The following is a 16,612-nucleotide window of genomic DNA, read 5'->3' as shown; positions in this document are numbered from 1 at the left end:
GTCCATGGGATTTTCCAGGCAAGAGTACTGGAGTGGGTTGCCATTGCCTTCTCCAGAGGATCTTCCCAACCCAAGGATTGAACTCGTGTCTCCTGCATTGAAGGCAGACTCTTTACCATCTAAGCCACCAGGGAAGGCCAAAGTAGGGCTCGTCCAGGATTTGAACCCAGGACCTCTCGCACCCTAAGCGAGAATCATACCCCTAAACCAACGAGCCACTAATCTACCTGGGATAGAAGGAAAATTCTTGTTCCTCTGGCAGATCTAATCTGTTCTTGTCACTCACCCTTGCCTGACATTCCAGACTCCCTGAGACAGGGCAGAAAGAAGGAAGCCCTCCTTTTATACAGGGGAAGAAAACCTCCAGGTCTTCGGAGAGCAAGGTCAAGCTGGGTTCAGATCCCTGGCCCCCCAACTCTCAGGCTGGAGCAGACAGGCAGCAGGTTGCTGGAGGGGAGGGCAGTGGTGGCTCCATCTAACATCTGCTGCTGTCTCTTACTGTGCTCAAAGGTCATTTTGGAGGTGACGGGATTTTCTGCTTGAACTGTTAAGATCCTAGAAGAGAGGGAGGAGGAGGAGGAGGGTGGGAGGTAGGCGGGGCCTCCAAAGCTGTCTCTTGGGACATTCCAGGCCTGCAGGAGCTGTTCTGCCAGGAGGAGATTTAAGCGCTGTCAAGGCTCCTTCCTCCCTCTGGATCCCAGCTCTCAGAGCCTCAGGAGACTCTGCCCTTAGAGGGGCATTCCCCTCAGAAGGTCATCATGGCAAACAACAAGGGGTGCTGGAAGTGGGCCATTGTGGGTGGTGTCAGTGCGGTTCTGGTGTTCGCCATCACGATGATCGTGGTCTTCTCGCTGCAGAAACGCACCGTCCTGCCAGGTAGGAGCCCCCAGCCGCGCCATCTGGCTGTCTCCCCAACCCTCACTCTTTCGCCGCATAAGGCTCTGTCCCCGCCGACAGCCCTGCTGGCCCCTGCCCTCCTCCCCATTGTTGCTGCTCTCCAGTCGCTGAGTCGTCTCTGACGCTTTGTGACCCCATGGACTGCAACACACCAGGCCTCTGTCCTTTACTCTCTCCCAGAGCTTGGTAAAAGTCATGTCCTTTGAGGCTATGATTCTATCCAACCATCTCATTCTCTGTCATTCCCTTCTCCTGCCTTCCATCTTTCCCCTCATCAGAGTCTTTTTCAGTGAGTACTTCTTCACAGCAGGTGGCCAAAATACAGGCATTTCAGCTTCAGCATCAGTCCTCCCCATGAGGGTTCAGAGTTGGTTTCCTTTCGAATTGACTACCAAGACTTATCCTTCATCCACAGCTCTATTTGCCCCTCCCATCACCAAGCCCACCAAGATTTGATCTCCAAACAGTTTCATTAACTTTGTTTCCCTTCCTCCTTTACCAGGCTTCAGCTATCCTTCCATGCTCCCAGATGAACTCTCCTTGGAGGTCACTCAGGCATCACAAGCTCAGCGGGCTGGGCTGAACTTACCCTCACACCCCTGCACCCTCTCCTGATGAAGGGCCTTCCATCCACATGGGGACCTGGGAGCAGCCTCCTCTCCTTCTGCCTCATGCCTGTATCTTCAGTCCTGTGCCTCGAGGCTTCTTCCTTCCCATCCTCTATCTCCATTCCCTGCTCACCCTAACCTCTCAGCACCCCCTCTCCTGCTGGACCCCTGCCTCAGCCCACCCCTTCCCACACAGTCTCTGCCACCAGCCTGCTCTCACCAATCCATGCTTGCCCTGCCACTGAGGAGCACTTTCTAAACACAACCTTGCTTGCTATCTCCAGCATATACCCCCGCCCTTTTTTTTTTGCCGGCACCCAGCGTCCTTTACAACCAGATCACAGCCCTCTTTTCCAATCTTGTCCTATCTCATTTCTCCTTATCTGTACCAAAGGAATGGCCATTCTTTTATGCGACCACACATTTCCTATGGCCATACCTTTGCTTGTACTCTTCTTTCTGTCTGTAATAACCTAGTCCCCTCTTTTGGTTAATTTACACACCCATCCTTCTAGGTCTCCCTTAATGTTCCCTTATCAATGAACTTTCCAAGGTCCCCAGGCTGGTCCAAAGCATCCTTGTGCTCAGGACCCCACATGTTTCTCTCTCACAGCACTGATGACTCTGGGGTCCACTGTCTATGCTAGATGGCAGGCTGGGCATGGCCCTGGGGCCCAGAGAGGGTTAGTAGGATATACAGACAAGATTCTTGGGCTTGGGCAAGAACTGATGCTAACAGCCTCCTTGGCCTTGATTCCAGGCTGTGAACAGGATGAGACCTGCCGCTCTGATGCAGACATGCTGGACTACCTGCTAAGCATGGGTCAGATCAGCCAAAAGGATGGCCTGCTGGTCACCTGGTACCACGGTGCCAACAGCAAGGAGCAAATGAAGGCTGCCCTCAGCAGTAAGTCCAGTTGCCAGGATGGAGCAGGCTGGGGCAGAGGTGGAGATGGAGGGAGGGTGGAGGCAGGGCTAAGACAGCATTACGTGTGAGGTAGCATCAGGATGGGTATGGCCGCATTCTTGCTATCATCCACTTGAGAAAGTGAGGGCTCACTGGTTATGTGACTGGCTCAGGTTGTAGGGAGATGTCTGGGTCCAAGGTCATATCTTGCTGTCATCTTTTCAAGGTGAAAGGAAGGGGCCCCAAATTTGTGCACTCTTCAGGAGGGAGTTTCAGATTCAGTGGCTCTGGTGTGGGACCAGAGAATTTGCATTGCTAGTAAGTTTCCAGGTGGCACTGATGTTGTGAGCCCGGGATTACACTTTGAGAATCACTGCTCTACCAAAAACCCTCAGTTTTAGGGAAGTTAGATCCTGAGTGGGAGAGGGTCTTTTCCACGGTCACGCAGTAGGTCTGAAGCTGAACGAGACCCAGGCTTCTGGCGCTTACCTCCTGCAGAGTCACTACAGGGGGCCTGGGAGTAAGAGACAGGGAAAGCTTTGCTGAATGAATGAATGAGTCCTTAGACTTCTTGGGGAGGCAGGCTTGGTGGTCAGCAGAGGGGAGGGCTTCCACGGCTGGGTGGAGCCAGTTTGCTACTGCTTCAGGATTCTGAGGCTAATGGTCAGACTTGGGTGAGGAGGAGCTAGAGAACCCTGGCAAGAGGGAGAACTCTTATCTGAGAGATAAGGCCTGAGGGAAGGCAAAGAGGCTCTGCCAGCCCCAGGCTCATCTCAGGTAAGTCCTGAGGCAGCAGATAAGGATCAGGCCCCACCAAGTTGTGACCTTGGCCAAGAAGAAAGCTAAGGGCCCCAAACAGGTGGTGCCCAATAACCAGAGTAACCAGTCAGTATAGCCACAGGGGTGGGAAGGACCTGAGGCCTTCCATAGGTCTATGGGAGGAGGGTGGCTCCACAGCTGGGGTAAGGATCCTGAGGGCAAACAATGGTAGCCGGAGTTAGGTTGGCGAAGTCACACCGGACATCTCTGTGGATGGGAGGGGCCAGAGCTAAGGCTTGGGAGGCAGACGGGAGTGGGCTCAAATTCTACAATTTACCATTTACCAAAGGAGTGGTTTGGGACAAGTGACTTCACCATCTGCAGCTCAAACCACTTCCTCTGCCAAAAGTGGACTGGTAGGATGAAACCAGGGCACTTTTGGTCATGAAAAAGGTCATTATTAGTAATTATGCTGAAACAACAGGAATACCCCAGACTGAGTGATTTACTCCACGTAGATGATGACTGAAACACAGTGTATGCAACACAATGGATATTTTATTATTTACCTCTAGTAAGTGATGGAAAGGGGGCACAGAGGAGTCAAGTAACCCGTGCAAGGTCACACAGCTTGCAAGTATTAAAGCAGGGACTGGTAGCTGGCAGCCTTGGGTACAGGGTCTGCACGCGGAGCCATGGTGCCCCTCCTCCCGGATGTGATGTGTAGAGCTCATGGCGGGGCGGGAGGGAGGGCCTGGGAACTTCCTGTGGGCTCCCTGTGGAGAGCAGCACTCCTCACTTGTCTGCATTGCTTAGGACCAGGGCTCCTACTGGAGCTGCAGGAACATGAATCTTCCCTCATCTCCTCTTCCTCACACCCACCCCCTGCCTCCCAAACAAGTTGTCTCCCAGATTCAGGATCTGGAAGGCCCCGAACAGGTGTGAATGGCCGTGCAGGAGGAAGCTGGATCCAGGTGCTGATCACAAGGAGGCAGGTTAGGTCCATCCATCTTTAGTCCCCCTCACTGAGCATTTGCTGGGTCCCTGCTCTGCACCCAGCTCAGGAAGAGGTGTAGAAATGAGCGAGATGCGGTCCTGAGTTCAGGGGCTACCAGCATCTCAAGGGAGGCAGCCGGTGCAGGTCAAACAAGGCAGCAGCTTCAGAGACTCACCAGGACTGAGACCTGGGTTCCAGCCCTGGCTCCCTCCCAGTGTACCGCCACCTTCCCCAGACTGGACTTGGCCCATTTTAGATGGGGAAGGAGACCTCTCAGCATCCATTCTCTTTAGCTACCCTCTTATCTGCCCAGCTACCCACCTGGGCCCTGACTTCTCTGGGCCTTGCTGGGCCCCAAACCCCTCTGGATCCCTCTCTCAGCATTCCTGGGTAACCAAGTTAAGACAAGAAAACCATAGAAATAAAGGTTACCTTCATATAGCCCTTCACAGTTTACAACCTTTTTTTTTTTTAATACAACATAATTTATGTCCATGTGCTGTAGTTAAAGGCCAGAGAGATTCATCCCCATCTTGTCAGTGAGGACACCAAGGATTCTGGAGCACTGGGCCAGAGATATGAGGATGAAATGGGACAGTGAAAAGTACCTGAAACAGTGCTGGGGACAGCCTGGCACTCAGCATCCTCTCGCTTCTGGAAATCCAGACACCTAAGCTTCAGAGAAATTTACAAAAATTCTCTGCAACTGTGTGCAAGCTCTTTTACTTTTCTGGACCTGGGTTCATTGAACTTGACTTTTTTCTCTTTTGGCTGCACTGTGAGGCCTGTGCGATCTTAGTTCCTTGACCAGTAACCAAACCTATGCCATCTGCACTGGAAGGACAGAGTCTTAGCCACTGGACCACCAGGGAGGTCCCTGATCTCAGCTTTTTCTATCGTTCATTTATCCAGTCTTTTACCATCCAACAAACATTTCTGAAGCTCCTTTTTTAGGCCTGGTACCATCTTGGCACCGGAAATCCCAGTGATGGGCACCATAGACCTGGAGCCTGCTCCTAGCCCTCAGGCTCAGGGAGGATGGTGCTATATGAGTAGTTACATGGGGGCTGTGTGCTCAAAGGATAAGCTGTCAGCCTGACTTTGACTGTGGTTTAGGGATGGCCTCCTTGATATTTTAAGCCGACACCCACAAATGAGCTGGAGGTAGCCTAGTAAAACTGGAGGGAAGAGTGTTGCCATGGCAACAGCCATATGTAGGAGCCCAGAGATGGGAGACAAGATATTTAAGATTTGAGGCTCAAAGTGTGGTCTGTGGACCAGCAGTCTGGGCATCACTGGGGAGCTCGGTAGGTGTCTTGGGCCCCACCCCAGATCTCCTGAGCAGAACTTGCATTTGAACAGTTCCTGGGTGGTTTGTGTGCACACTGATGTTGGAGAAACAGGAGTGGATGGAAGCTAGATATTGAGGGAGAGAGGGACTCGAGGTGAGATGGCAGTTTGCCAGGCCTGGTCCTACAGGACCTCACAGACTACGGGCAGGCATTTGGATTGGATTCTCAGGACTAAAGCCAGAGCTGTTTTGAATTTTTAATAGAAGTAACACAATCAGGTATAGGTGAATGGACTTTGAGGGGAGCAGGGCTGCAAGTATAAAACAGAAGAGGTCCCTCTGATGCCAACTGTCTGTGATGGATCAGGCGCTCATAGTGACTCCATCCAGGCTTTACTCTACTCCTTAGTCAGACAGCCTGGCCTGCTCTTGCCAGCCTGCTTTGCACTCAAAGTCCTTGACTCTCTCCTGGGCTGAACTCTCCCAATGGGTATCACACAGCCACCTCAGGAGTTAACTATGCATTTAAAAGACAAAAACAATAACAACCCTCAGTGCCCTTAAGGGTTCCCAGAGATGACCAGCTTACATTCTGCTGGCAGGCATATGAGTCACAAGAATTTTTCTAGATAGTAATTTGATAATATGGGCTTTAAAAACGATACAGCAGCCTTCCCTGGTGGTATAAAGAAGGCTGAAGGTAGAAGAATTTATGCTTTCAAACTGTGGTGCTGGAGAAGACTCTTGAGAGACCCTTGGACTGCAGGGAAATCAAACTAGACAATCCTAAAGGAAATCAACCCTGAATATTCACTGGAAGGACTGAAGCTGAAGCTCCAAAACTTTGGCAACCAGATGAGAGAGCCTGCTTATTGGAAAAGACCCTGATGCTAGGAAAGATTGAGGGCCAGAGGAGAAAGAGGCGACAGAGGATGAGATGGTTAGATGGCATCACTGTCAATGGACATGAGTTTACGCAAACTCTGGGAGATACTGGAGAGGAAATCTTGGCATGCTGCAGTCCATGGAGTCATAAAGATCCACACATGAGTTAGCGACTGAACAAGGACAGTGGATAAGAATCCATTGGATCCAGGGTTTAGGAAGGAACATGCTTTGGAGCCACTAAGCCCATGTGCTACAACTACTGACCTGAGAGTTTTTGGACTCGCAAGTCAGCACTACAGAGGCTGCGTGCTGGAACGACTGAAGCCAGTGCAGTGCGCCTGGAGCCCGTGCTCCGCAAGAGACGCCACTGCAGTGGGAACGCTGGGCACAGCGATGAAGAGCAGCCCCGCTTGCAGAACTAGAGAGTCTGCTCCCAGCAACCAGAAATAATTCATCAAAAACAACCAAACGACCCTGCACGGCCCTGACGAAAGTTCCTTGAGGCAGGGTAGAAAATAATCAGAAAAATCAGAAAAAAAGATGCATCCTTATTTGTTACTAGCAAAAGTTTGGAGACTACTGAAATGTCCCAGGAAAGGTCGGGGAGTAGCTAACTGAAACAGGGGAACCACCCTCAATCAGGGCTTTTGCAGCTTTTTTTTTTTTAAAGTGACACATAGAAAAGAGAGGTCTCAACTGTGTAAAAATAATAAAAATGGATGGAAATGTGGGTTAGTAACTCCCTTTCTGCTTTTCTATATTTTCCAAATGTTCTATAATAAATGACTAACACTTTGATGAGGAAAATAGATATGAAAAAGGAACTGATCGAGTTTGTCCTATTCACAGGTGATGTCATGGTCCTGGAGGCAGACATCACAACAGAAGGGCTCGGCACAGTCAACGAGACAGGAGTCGCCATCATGGCGCACCCCCCAGCCATCTACAGTGACAACACCGTAGAGCAGTGGCTGGAGGCTGTGCTGGCCTCTTCCAAGAAGGGTAAGGACTTCTCTCAGGCCCTTCCCGGCTGCCAAGCCTTCTAGTACTCAGGCCACATGTGTACGGGTTGCTCCACTAGGAGACAAGTCCAATCCCTATTAAGAGCTGCTCTTTGCCTCAGTTTCCCAGACCACTCTAGAGGCCTGGGCTCAGGGAAGATGGGTGAAACGAGGGATGTAAACGTGCAGGGTAAGCTGCAAAGGGCCAGACATGAGCATTCAGGCCCCCTGAATCCACGGAACTGGATACAACATGCTCAAAGCCAATTCCACCTTCCCCTCCCATGTCTCTTTGCCAGTTACCAAAAGAATCCAGGCATCACCCTAATGCCTCTCCCTCATCCTCTGCATCTACTCAGCTGCTGCCTCTGCCAATTCTAACCCTGAACCCTACCCCTGATCCAGTCCCACTCACATCATCTTTCTCCTGGACCTCCTTCCTCACTGGCTTCCTGCCTCTAAACTCTACCAAGCACCCACCCGGGTAAGCTTTCCAAAATGCCAACTGTTGTGTCACTTCCCTGCTTTAACCCTCCATGGCTCCCCATTGTCCTCAGGACAAATTATGATCTCCTTGGCCTGGCTTTCAACATCCTTCTCTAACTGGTAAAGAATCTGCCTGAAATGCAGGAGATCTGGGTTGAATCCTTGGGTGGGGACAATCCCCTGGAAAAGGTAATGGCAATCCACTCCAGTATTCTTGTCTGGGAAATCCCATGGACAGAGGAATCTGGGCTACCGTCCAAGGGGTTGCAAAGAGTCAGACACGACTGAGCAACTGACTCTTGCTAATTCCTCAGCCTCATCTTCTCTTAAGCCTTGTGCGGCTTAGGACCCTCTGAGCCTGCCTGTCCAAGAGTCACAGTCCCTTTTCATCAGATTCTTGACAATACCTGCACCAGCCCCAAGTCCCAAGCCCTTAGCCATCATTTGCTTCTTCCCCTTCGGGATGAGGGATGGAAGAACACTCCTACACGGGCAAGTCTTTCTCTCCAGCAGAGCTCCGCCTGTTTGAAGCCTTCTTCACACCCACCCAGAATTCCGTCCCTGTCTTCCCTCCCACCCGACACACAGCATACCTGCTCTCTCTGTCCCAGGAAGTCATGTCTTCTGTTTCCTTCTTCCGTGAGCACAAGGGACCAATTTCCCAAGCCCTTGGCCCTCTCCCCACAGGCATCAAACTAGACTTCAAGACCATCAAGGCTGTGGGCCCCTCCCTGGACCTCCTTCGGCGGCTGACAGAGGAGGGGAAAGTTCGAAGGCCTGTGTGGATCAATGCCGACATCCAGAGGGGTCCCAATGTGGGCATCTCAATAGAGGTCAATGCCACACAGTGAGTGTTTGCCTCTCTGCTCCAGCTTGTCCAGTCTGTTTCTTTCAACATCTGCTACAGCAGGTGCTCAGGGGACCTTTACTGAGTTTGCCTCCAGCCTCACCAGGTCGTCTGACCTCTGAGCCTTCACACATCCTGTTCCCTCTGCCTTGAATGCCCTTCCACCATTTCCTGGTGAACCAGCCATTACCTGCCCCAGAAACTTCCCTGACGTCCAAGGCTGCTGAGGACCCTCTCTCACACTTTCTCCTAACAGTCCTGATTTCACAAAGCTATCACTGTTGGATTACGGGTTTGTCCCCTTACTATAACGTTTATTCCTGGATGGCAAACAGTGACCAGGGCAACCCTGGTCTAGCCACCCAGGGCCTGCTAGAAAAGTCTAAAGCACTAACTCCTTCCCCAGCCTCCCCCGCCCACCTCCCAGCCGCCCCCCAGATCCCAGTACTGCCAAAAACAGCAGTTAGGTAGCACCAGCTGCATGGTGCACTCAAGTTTACAGAGGGCCACATGAAAGGAAAGAATATATCTGAGTTCATCTTCCCATAGAAATGCCAGGTTAGGAGCTTTTTTCTCACCGTTTTGCAGATAAGAAAGCAGACAACAATTGAGGCTCAATCTGTTGAATTTTTATTATCCGTCACATGCATTAAGTAGTCTAGTTGTAGAGTACCATTTAACTCTTACAATGAGAATGAGGTAGGTACTATTATTTTTATTTTGTAATATAGGAATTATCTCACTGAAGTTAAATGACCTGCCTACATCTAATAATTGGCAGAGCAAACATATAAAGCCAGGTCTTTCTGACTCTAACCTCCAGCTGTCTACTGTCCATCTCCATTCATCCGTCCACCCATCCATCCATTAAACCATCTTTCCAACCAGTCAGCTAACAATACATACACCCAGTATTTATCTAGTCTTTAACTGTGGTGCATTTGGAAAGCAGCAGTTTGAAAATGTAGTCAGTGGCCCAAGATTTTAAAAATGGATGATCTTGGAGTGAACGTTACTCAATCTGCGAGCTGGAGAGGGTGATATTATTTGTCTATTCAAATTTGTAAGAGTTCAAAATTTGAATGACATTTTAAAATATCTGAAAATTCAGACTCTCACAGCTGGCAGCACAGATCCCGCACCTGGGGATTGGATGCATCTCCTCATCCACATGGGGATGTTTGAGAAGCCCTGTCCTGCCTGAAAGGATGCCACTTTTTAAGAATCAACGAGGTTGCGTGAGCTGCCCAGGGTCATAGTCAGGACTCAGTCCCCTAACATGGGACTTTGAGCAAGCCAACATGTGCTTCAGGACTGTGCTCTAACATCTAGAGGCGGTAGATCCTGCCTCTTCCGAGCACTCTGATGGGAACCCAGGAGATGAGGAAGGGGCTCTAAAAGCCCAGCATCTCTGATTCTCTGCAGGTTCCTGGCCTTGATCCAGGAGAAGTATCCTGAGGCAACCCTGTCTCCAGGCTGGACCACCCGGTACCTGCCCTTATTCCCAAATGGGACATATACCCGGGCCATGGTGGAGAAGATGCAGGAGCTGGTGGGAGCACTGCCCCAGAAGGTGACCTTCCCCGTGCGGGCCGTCATGGTCAGGGCGGCCTGGCCCCACTTCAGCTGGCTGCTTGGCCAATCTGACAGGTGAGAACGCCCAGGCCCCTGCCACAGCCCCTTCTCCCTCTAAACTCACTCCCGGGCCTTGAATCCCCAGCAAGATCCCAGATGCTGATGGTTAGAAGGGTCTTCGTGATCATCTGGCCCAACCTCTGCTGGTGCTCACATTCTCTACAGTGCCCCTGCTTTCTGCTCATCCACCTCTGGTAATGGGTAGCTATCACTTGAGGCAGCCTGTCCAGGGGAAACTGTTGATTTTTTTCTGCTTATTTGTTTTGGGCCCCACTACACACCATGTGGGATCTTAGTTTCAAACCAGGGATCAAACCAGCAACCCCTGCGGTGGAAGCAGTCTTTCCCCCTGGACCACTAGGGAAGTTCAAGAAAGTGTTTATACTGAGAGGCAATTTGGCTCCCACAGCTTCCTCTCTTGGGAGCCAGCTATTCTTTGAGGGTGTACAGACTGCACCTATAGCCTCTGCCCCAATAGCTCTGTGGGATTGGGGGAGCCCACCCTCTCCCCCAACTCTGCACTGGCCCGAGCTGCCCAGCACCACCTTTCTCAGCCTCTCCCCACTGGAGGCCACTCCCTTCTCTCTTCATGCGTGCGTGTGTCAGTGACTCAGTCGTGTCCGACTCTCTGTGACCCCATGGACTGTAGCCCTCCAGGCTCTTCTGTTCATGGGATTCTCCAAGCAAGAATACTGGAGTGGGCTGCCATTTCCTTCTCCAGTTCCCTCTTCATACCTGACCTCTAATCCAAGTCCCGCCCCCCACCCTTGCCCTTATCTCTTTCCTAAGTTGTTCAGTCTCTGAGTCTTGTCTGACTCTTTGGGACCCTATGAACTGCACCACGCTAGGCTTCCTTGTCCTTCACCACCTCCCAAAGCTTTCTCAAACTCATGTGCATTCAGTCAGTGATGCCATCTAACCATCTCATCATCTGTTTTCCCCTTTTCCTCTGCCTTCAATCTTTCCCACTATCAGGGTCTTTTCCAATGAGTCAGCTCTTCGCATCAGGTGGCCAAAGCATTGGAACTTCAACTCTTCAGCATCAGTCCTTCCAATGAATATTCAGGACTGATTTCCTTTAGGATTGACTGATTAGATCGCCTTGCTGTCCACGGGACTCTCAAGAGTCTTCTCCAACACCACAGTTCAAAAGCATCCATTCTTTAGCACTCAGCCTTCTTTATGGTCCAACTCTCACATCCGTACATGACTGGTGGTAAAACCATAGCTTTGACTATCTGGACTTTTGTCAACAAAGTAATGTCTCTGCCTTTTAATATGCTCTCTAGGTTTGTCAAAGCTTTTCTTCCAAGGAGCAAGTGTTTTTTAATTTCATGGCTGCATTGCCCTTCTTTGGGACTTGAATGAAAACTGACCTTTTCCAGTCCTGTGGCTACTGCTGAGTTTTCCAATTTTGCTGGTATACTGAGTGCACCACTTTAATAGCATTTTTTACGATTTAAAATTTCTCAACTGGAATTCCATCACATCACCTCCGTTAGCTTTGTTCATAGTGATGCTTCCTAAGGCCCATTTGACTTCACACTCCAGAGTTTGGATCTAAGTGAGTGATCACATCATTGTGGTTGTCCAGGTCATTTTTTTTTTCTTTTTTGGTATAGTTTTTCTGTGTATGCTTTTTTTTCTCTGTATTCTTGCCACCTCTTTTTAATATCTTCTGCTTCTGTTAGGTCCATATCATTTCTGTCCTCAATTGCGCCCAATCGTATGAAATGGTCCCTTGGTGTCTCTAATTTTCTTGATCTCTAGTCTTTCCCATTCTTTTGTTTTCCTCTATTTCTTTGCATTATTCACTTAGAAAGGTTTTATTTCTCCTTGTTATTTTCTGGAGCTCTGCATTCAAATAGGTATACCTTTCTTTATCTCCTTTGCCTTCGCTTCTTTTCTCAGCTATTTGTAAGGTCTCCTGAAACAACCACTTTGCCTTTTTTGCATTTTTCTTGGGGATGGTTTTGATCACTGCCTACAGTACAATATTACAAACCTCCATCCATATTTCTTCAGGCACTCTATCAGATCTAATCCCTTGAATCTATTAGTCATTTTCACTGTATAATCATAAGGGATTTAAGTCTTACCTGAATGGCCTAGAGGTTTTCCCTACTTTCTTCAATTTAAGTCTGAATTTGGCAATGAATTTATGATCTGAGCGACAGTCAGTGTTTTGCTGACTGTATAGAGTTTCTCCATCTTTGGCTACAAAGAATATAATCAATCTGATTTCAGTATTGACCATCTGGTGATGTCTGTGTAGAGTATCTCTTGTGTTGTTGGAAGAGGATGTTTGCTATGACCAGTGCATACTCTTGGCAAAACTGTTAGCCTTTGCCTGTCTCACTTTGTAATTGCCTGTTATTCCAGGTATTTCTAGACTTCCTACTTTTGCATCCAGTCCCCTATGATGAAAAGGACATCTTTTTTTTCATTCAATTTAGCTTCTTCAGCACTAGTGGTTGGGGCATAGGCTTGGATTACTGTGATACTGAATGGCTTGTCCTGGAAACAAACATTCAGCCATTTTTGAGACTGCACCCAAGTACTGCATTTCGGACTCTTTCGTTGATATTAGGGCTACTCCATTTCTTCTAAGGGATTCTTGCCCACAGTGTAGATATAATGCTCATCTGAACTGAATCCGCCCATTCCCATCCATTTTAGTTCACTGATTCCTAAAATGTGTCTTTGTGGGTCCTCTTTCCTAACAGAGGGCCCACAAATAGACAGTCCAAGTGAGGGGGCAGAACAGTCCATCTCCCTTTCTTCTTAGGCGCTGCCCTCAGTCAGAGTTCCCAAGGCCTCCCCACCTCAGCTCAGGGTCACTTCTGAGCATGGAGGAGGGGCTAAGGGCTGCTGGCCCCATGCAAGCTCTGAGCTGGCTCTCTGGACCCCAGGTACACCCTCACGATGTGGCAGTCCGCCTCGGACCCCGTGACAGTGGACGACCTCCTCTACATCCGGGACAACACCGCCACCCACCAAGTCTACTATGACCTCTTTGAGCCTCTCCTGTCACAGTTTAAGCAGCTTGCCAGTAGGGAGGGGTCTCGGGAGGGTGGGAAAGGGTGGTGGGGTGGATTCTGCACAGGGTAGCACCTAGTAAATATGGGAGCAGAGCTCGGTGGGGCAGGCCAATGAAAGGGGAAAATCCTACGTGAGATAGGACAAAGGAATCATTTGAAGCATACATTGTATGCCAGACCCTGGGATGGAATGCTAAGCTCCATAGATCCGTGAAGCAGAGGTTCCATTTTACAGATAGATAAACAGAATAGTTATAATTTATACAAAGTTGTCCAGCTCCTACTGGAAACAGCAAATTCCAAACCCTTGCAGTAGAGTTCCTCTGAGGGTTGCTCTAGCATTTCAGAGAACGGCTCCTCCCCTGTACCTGCTAATCAATGATGCTTGTTCCTTTGTCCAAAGCCCCTGTTCCCTTGACTCCAAACCTAGGAGAGCCTGCAATCAGGCCATCTCAAGGGGACCCATCAGACCCAACATTCCTGCTCTGGGAGCCATCTAGGTGAGGGGGAGGAATACCAGCTTTGGGGCCCGGCTGACTTGGCTCCATCAGGCTCCAATCCCAGCAACCCTGCCCACTGGCTGTAGGACCTTGGGCAAGTCACCCGTCATCTACAAAACAGGGAACTCCAGCTCCCTGGAACTTTGCTGTGAGGCTTAGAGAGGACTCATGGTGTACAGAAGGCCTCCGTGACTGGTGGCCTCTTCATCTTGGCAATCTGACCCACAGTGAATACGTCACGGAAGCAAAGCTACTACACTGGGGGCAGCCTGATCCCTGCTCTCCAGCACCCCGGGGATGAGGGTCTGAGTGTGGAGTGGCTGGTTCCTGACATCCAGGGCAATGGAAGCACAGCAACAGTGCAGCTCCCAGGTAAGGTCTGCCTTGCAGCCCCTGTGCTCCTAGCTCGACTGCAAGGGTTACCTTGGGGAAGCTTACTCAGGTCTCTGTTACCATAGCAACGGGGCTGCAAGGTGGGGGAGCAGTGTTGTCAAAAGTAGGGGGCTCCTGGCTTTTGGACTACCATTTGTGAGGCTTTCGGTCACATGGTGCTGCAACAGAGGCGGGCACAGGCCTCAGAGCTGAGCTAGCGGCTCACTGGGCCATTCTGATGAGCCCCAGGCACATTCACAAAGCAGCCCTTCCACCTGGAACCCAGACCCAATCAACAGACCCCATTACCTCCTGCTGTCCCTTTACCTTCAGCAAGGGCCTCTGACACCCCATGATAGCCCTAACCCCAGACACTGTTGCCTCCACTGCCTCTTCCAGACCGAGAAGGCATGATCCTGCTGGACGTGGGCCTCCAGAAGCCTGCAGCTGGGGACCCCGTGCCCATCGTCCGCACCCCAGATGGCCGTGCCCTGGTGCTGGAGTCCTGCCTGCAGCAGCTGGCCTCGCACCCCGGACGCTGGGGGGTCCACGTGCACATAGCAGAGCCCACCGCCCTGCGGCCGGCGCTGGCCACGCTGGCCACCCTCTCTGCCCTCGGCCGCCTGTCTAGGCCTGTGTGGGTCGGTGCCACAGTCTCCCACGGGAGTTTCAGGGTCCCTGGCTACGTGACTGGCAGGGAGTTGCTTACAGCTGTGGCCGACGTGTTCCCCCATGTGACGGTGGCACCAGGCTGGCCCGAGGAAGTGCTGGGCAGTGGCTACAGGGAACAGCTGGTCACAGACATGCTGGAGCTGTGCCAGGGCCTCTGGCAACCCGTGTCCTTCCAGCTGCAGGCTGGGCCTCTGGGCCAGAGCCCCGCTGGAGTCGTGGCCCGGCTGCTGGAAGCTTCTCCCCGGGCCACGGTCACGGTGGAACACAGCCCTGGCCGGGGCCTCTATGCGTCTGTGCGGGCAGTGCTGCTGGCAGCCAGGGCCGTGAAGAAGACCCGAGTCTACTACAGGCTACCCCAGAGCTACCGCCAAGACTTGCTGGCGGATGTTGGCACACACTGAGCACCCAGGTGGCCTGGTGGACCCCAGCTTCCCACGGGGCGGCAGGAAGGAATAAATGCCTCTGCTTCCTCAGTGCACTGCACGCATGTCCTTGGGGCAGGATGGAGTGGGAGTGGACGTCAGGTGGCCTGGGACGATGCTTAGAGGGTCTGGAGGCTGGGGGCCAGGTCGTTCCGGTTGTCCAAGAGGAACTGTTCACAAGCCTTGAAGGTGGTGTAGAACTCGGAGGAGAGGCCGGTCACATTGGTGGTCACGTACTTGAGAACGCCCGGGGTGGCCTGGTTGTAGTAGGACACCTGCAGGCCAGGCAGCCACACCCATGAGGAGGGGGCGGGGGCGGTAAGAGGGCACTGAGTGGGCATGAAGCAGGCAGTTGGCATCTTTGTGTCCAGCTCTTTGGGACCACATGAACTTGTAGCCCACCAGGCTCCTCTGTCCATGGCCTTCTCCAGGCAAGAATACTGGAGTGGGTTGCCATTTCCTTCCTTGGAGGATCGTCCTGACCCAGGGATAGAACTGGGGTTTCCGCATTGCAGGCAGATTATTTACTGTCTTTAGGCACCACGGGAGCCAAGTCACCTGCTAGGAAGGCAGCAAATACCAGCAGCACCTTGGGCCTTTGAGGACTGCTGATTGGCGGGCGTGACCTATAGCTGGACTGTCCTGACCCCTCCTGGATGCTGACAACCCTGGCTTCCCTCTGTCACCACACACTGTACTCTCATCATGTGTGTCCCCTCTCTAGCCCAGAAGGTCTGGAGGACTGGGTCTCCAGAGCCAAGCCTGAAACTCCTTTAAATGAAGGTGCTACTGTTAGAATATGGCTTCCCAGGTGGCCATAGTGGTAAGGAATCTACCTGCCCATGCAGCAGACCCAGGAGACCAGGGTTTGATATCAGGGCTGTGAAGAGCCCCTAGAGAAGGAAATGGCAACCCACTCCAATATTCTTGTCTGGAAAAATCCCATGGGCAGAGGAACCTGGCAGGCTAGAGTCCATGGTGTGGCAGAATAAGCCCTTGTCAGCAAATCTGCAGCAAGCAGTTAGAACAACCCCAGGGAACACTAAGTTAGCAAATGTCCAAGTCTCTACATGTGTCTCAGGGTCCTAACAGCTGCTGTGATCTGAGGAAGGGGCACTGAGTTTCCCAGCTAGCCCACTTTCAGCCAGCCAGGTAACTCTGATGAGTTTCATGGGCCCTGAGGGCCTTCCTAGACATGAAAGGGGTACATAAGTAAGAAGATGGAGTTTTAGCGACTTTCCTGTAGCTCAAACAGTAAAGAATCTGCTCGCAATGCAGGAAACCAGGGT

General features: G+C 51.2%; 2 protein-coding genes and 1 non-coding gene across 3 annotated transcripts in view; 1 reads left to right on the top strand and 2 right to left on the bottom strand.

The window, feature by feature from the left end:
* TRNAP-AGG lies at window positions 146–217 on the bottom strand. Its single transcript has one exon. It is a non-coding gene; the product is annotated as a tRNA-Pro (tRNA).
* Window positions 625–15,379, top strand: FAM151A (family with sequence similarity 151 member A). Its single transcript, XM_018044530.1, has 8 exons — window positions 625–876; window positions 2,266–2,412; window positions 7,197–7,349; window positions 8,522–8,681; window positions 10,107–10,331; window positions 13,229–13,368; window positions 14,086–14,229; window positions 14,629–15,379. The coding sequence occupies exons 1-8, from the start codon at window positions 759–761 to the stop codon at window positions 15,300–15,302; spliced, it is 1,761 nt and encodes a 586-aa protein (XP_017900019.1). The 5' UTR covers window positions 625–758; the 3' UTR covers window positions 15,303–15,379.
* Window positions 14,400–16,612, bottom strand: part of ACOT11 (acyl-CoA thioesterase 11) — a 46,814-nt gene continuing 44,601 nt past the window's right edge. Inside the window, exon 16 of the mRNA XM_018044522.1 lies at window positions 14,400–15,598. Coding sequence (XP_017900011.1) covers window positions 15,443–15,598 — 156 coding nt within the window. The 3' untranslated portion in view covers window positions 14,400–15,442. The remainder of the gene's footprint in view (window positions 15,599–16,612) is intronic.

This window comes from Capra hircus, chromosome 3 (genome assembly GCF_001704415.2).
Source record: "Capra hircus breed San Clemente chromosome 3, ASM170441v1, whole genome shotgun sequence".
Classification (NCBI taxonomy): domain Eukaryota; kingdom Metazoa; phylum Chordata; class Mammalia; order Artiodactyla; family Bovidae; genus Capra; species Capra hircus.
Note: the sequence above shows the minus strand (reverse complement) of the source record. Positions and strands in the feature narration are given on the sequence as shown.

Coding starts and splice junctions, on each gene's coding strand:
- FAM151A (XM_018044530.1), top strand. CDS start 759: ATGGCAAACAACAAGGGGTGCTGGAAGTGGGCCATTGTGGGTGGTGTC. Junction 7,350..8,521: donor GCTGGCCTCTTCCAAGAAGG/GTAAGGACTTCT, acceptor CTCTCCCCACAG/GCATCAAACTAGACTTCAAG. Junction 8,682..10,106: donor ATAGAGGTCAATGCCACACA/GTGAGTGTTTGC, acceptor GATTCTCTGCAG/GTTCCTGGCCTTGATCCAGG.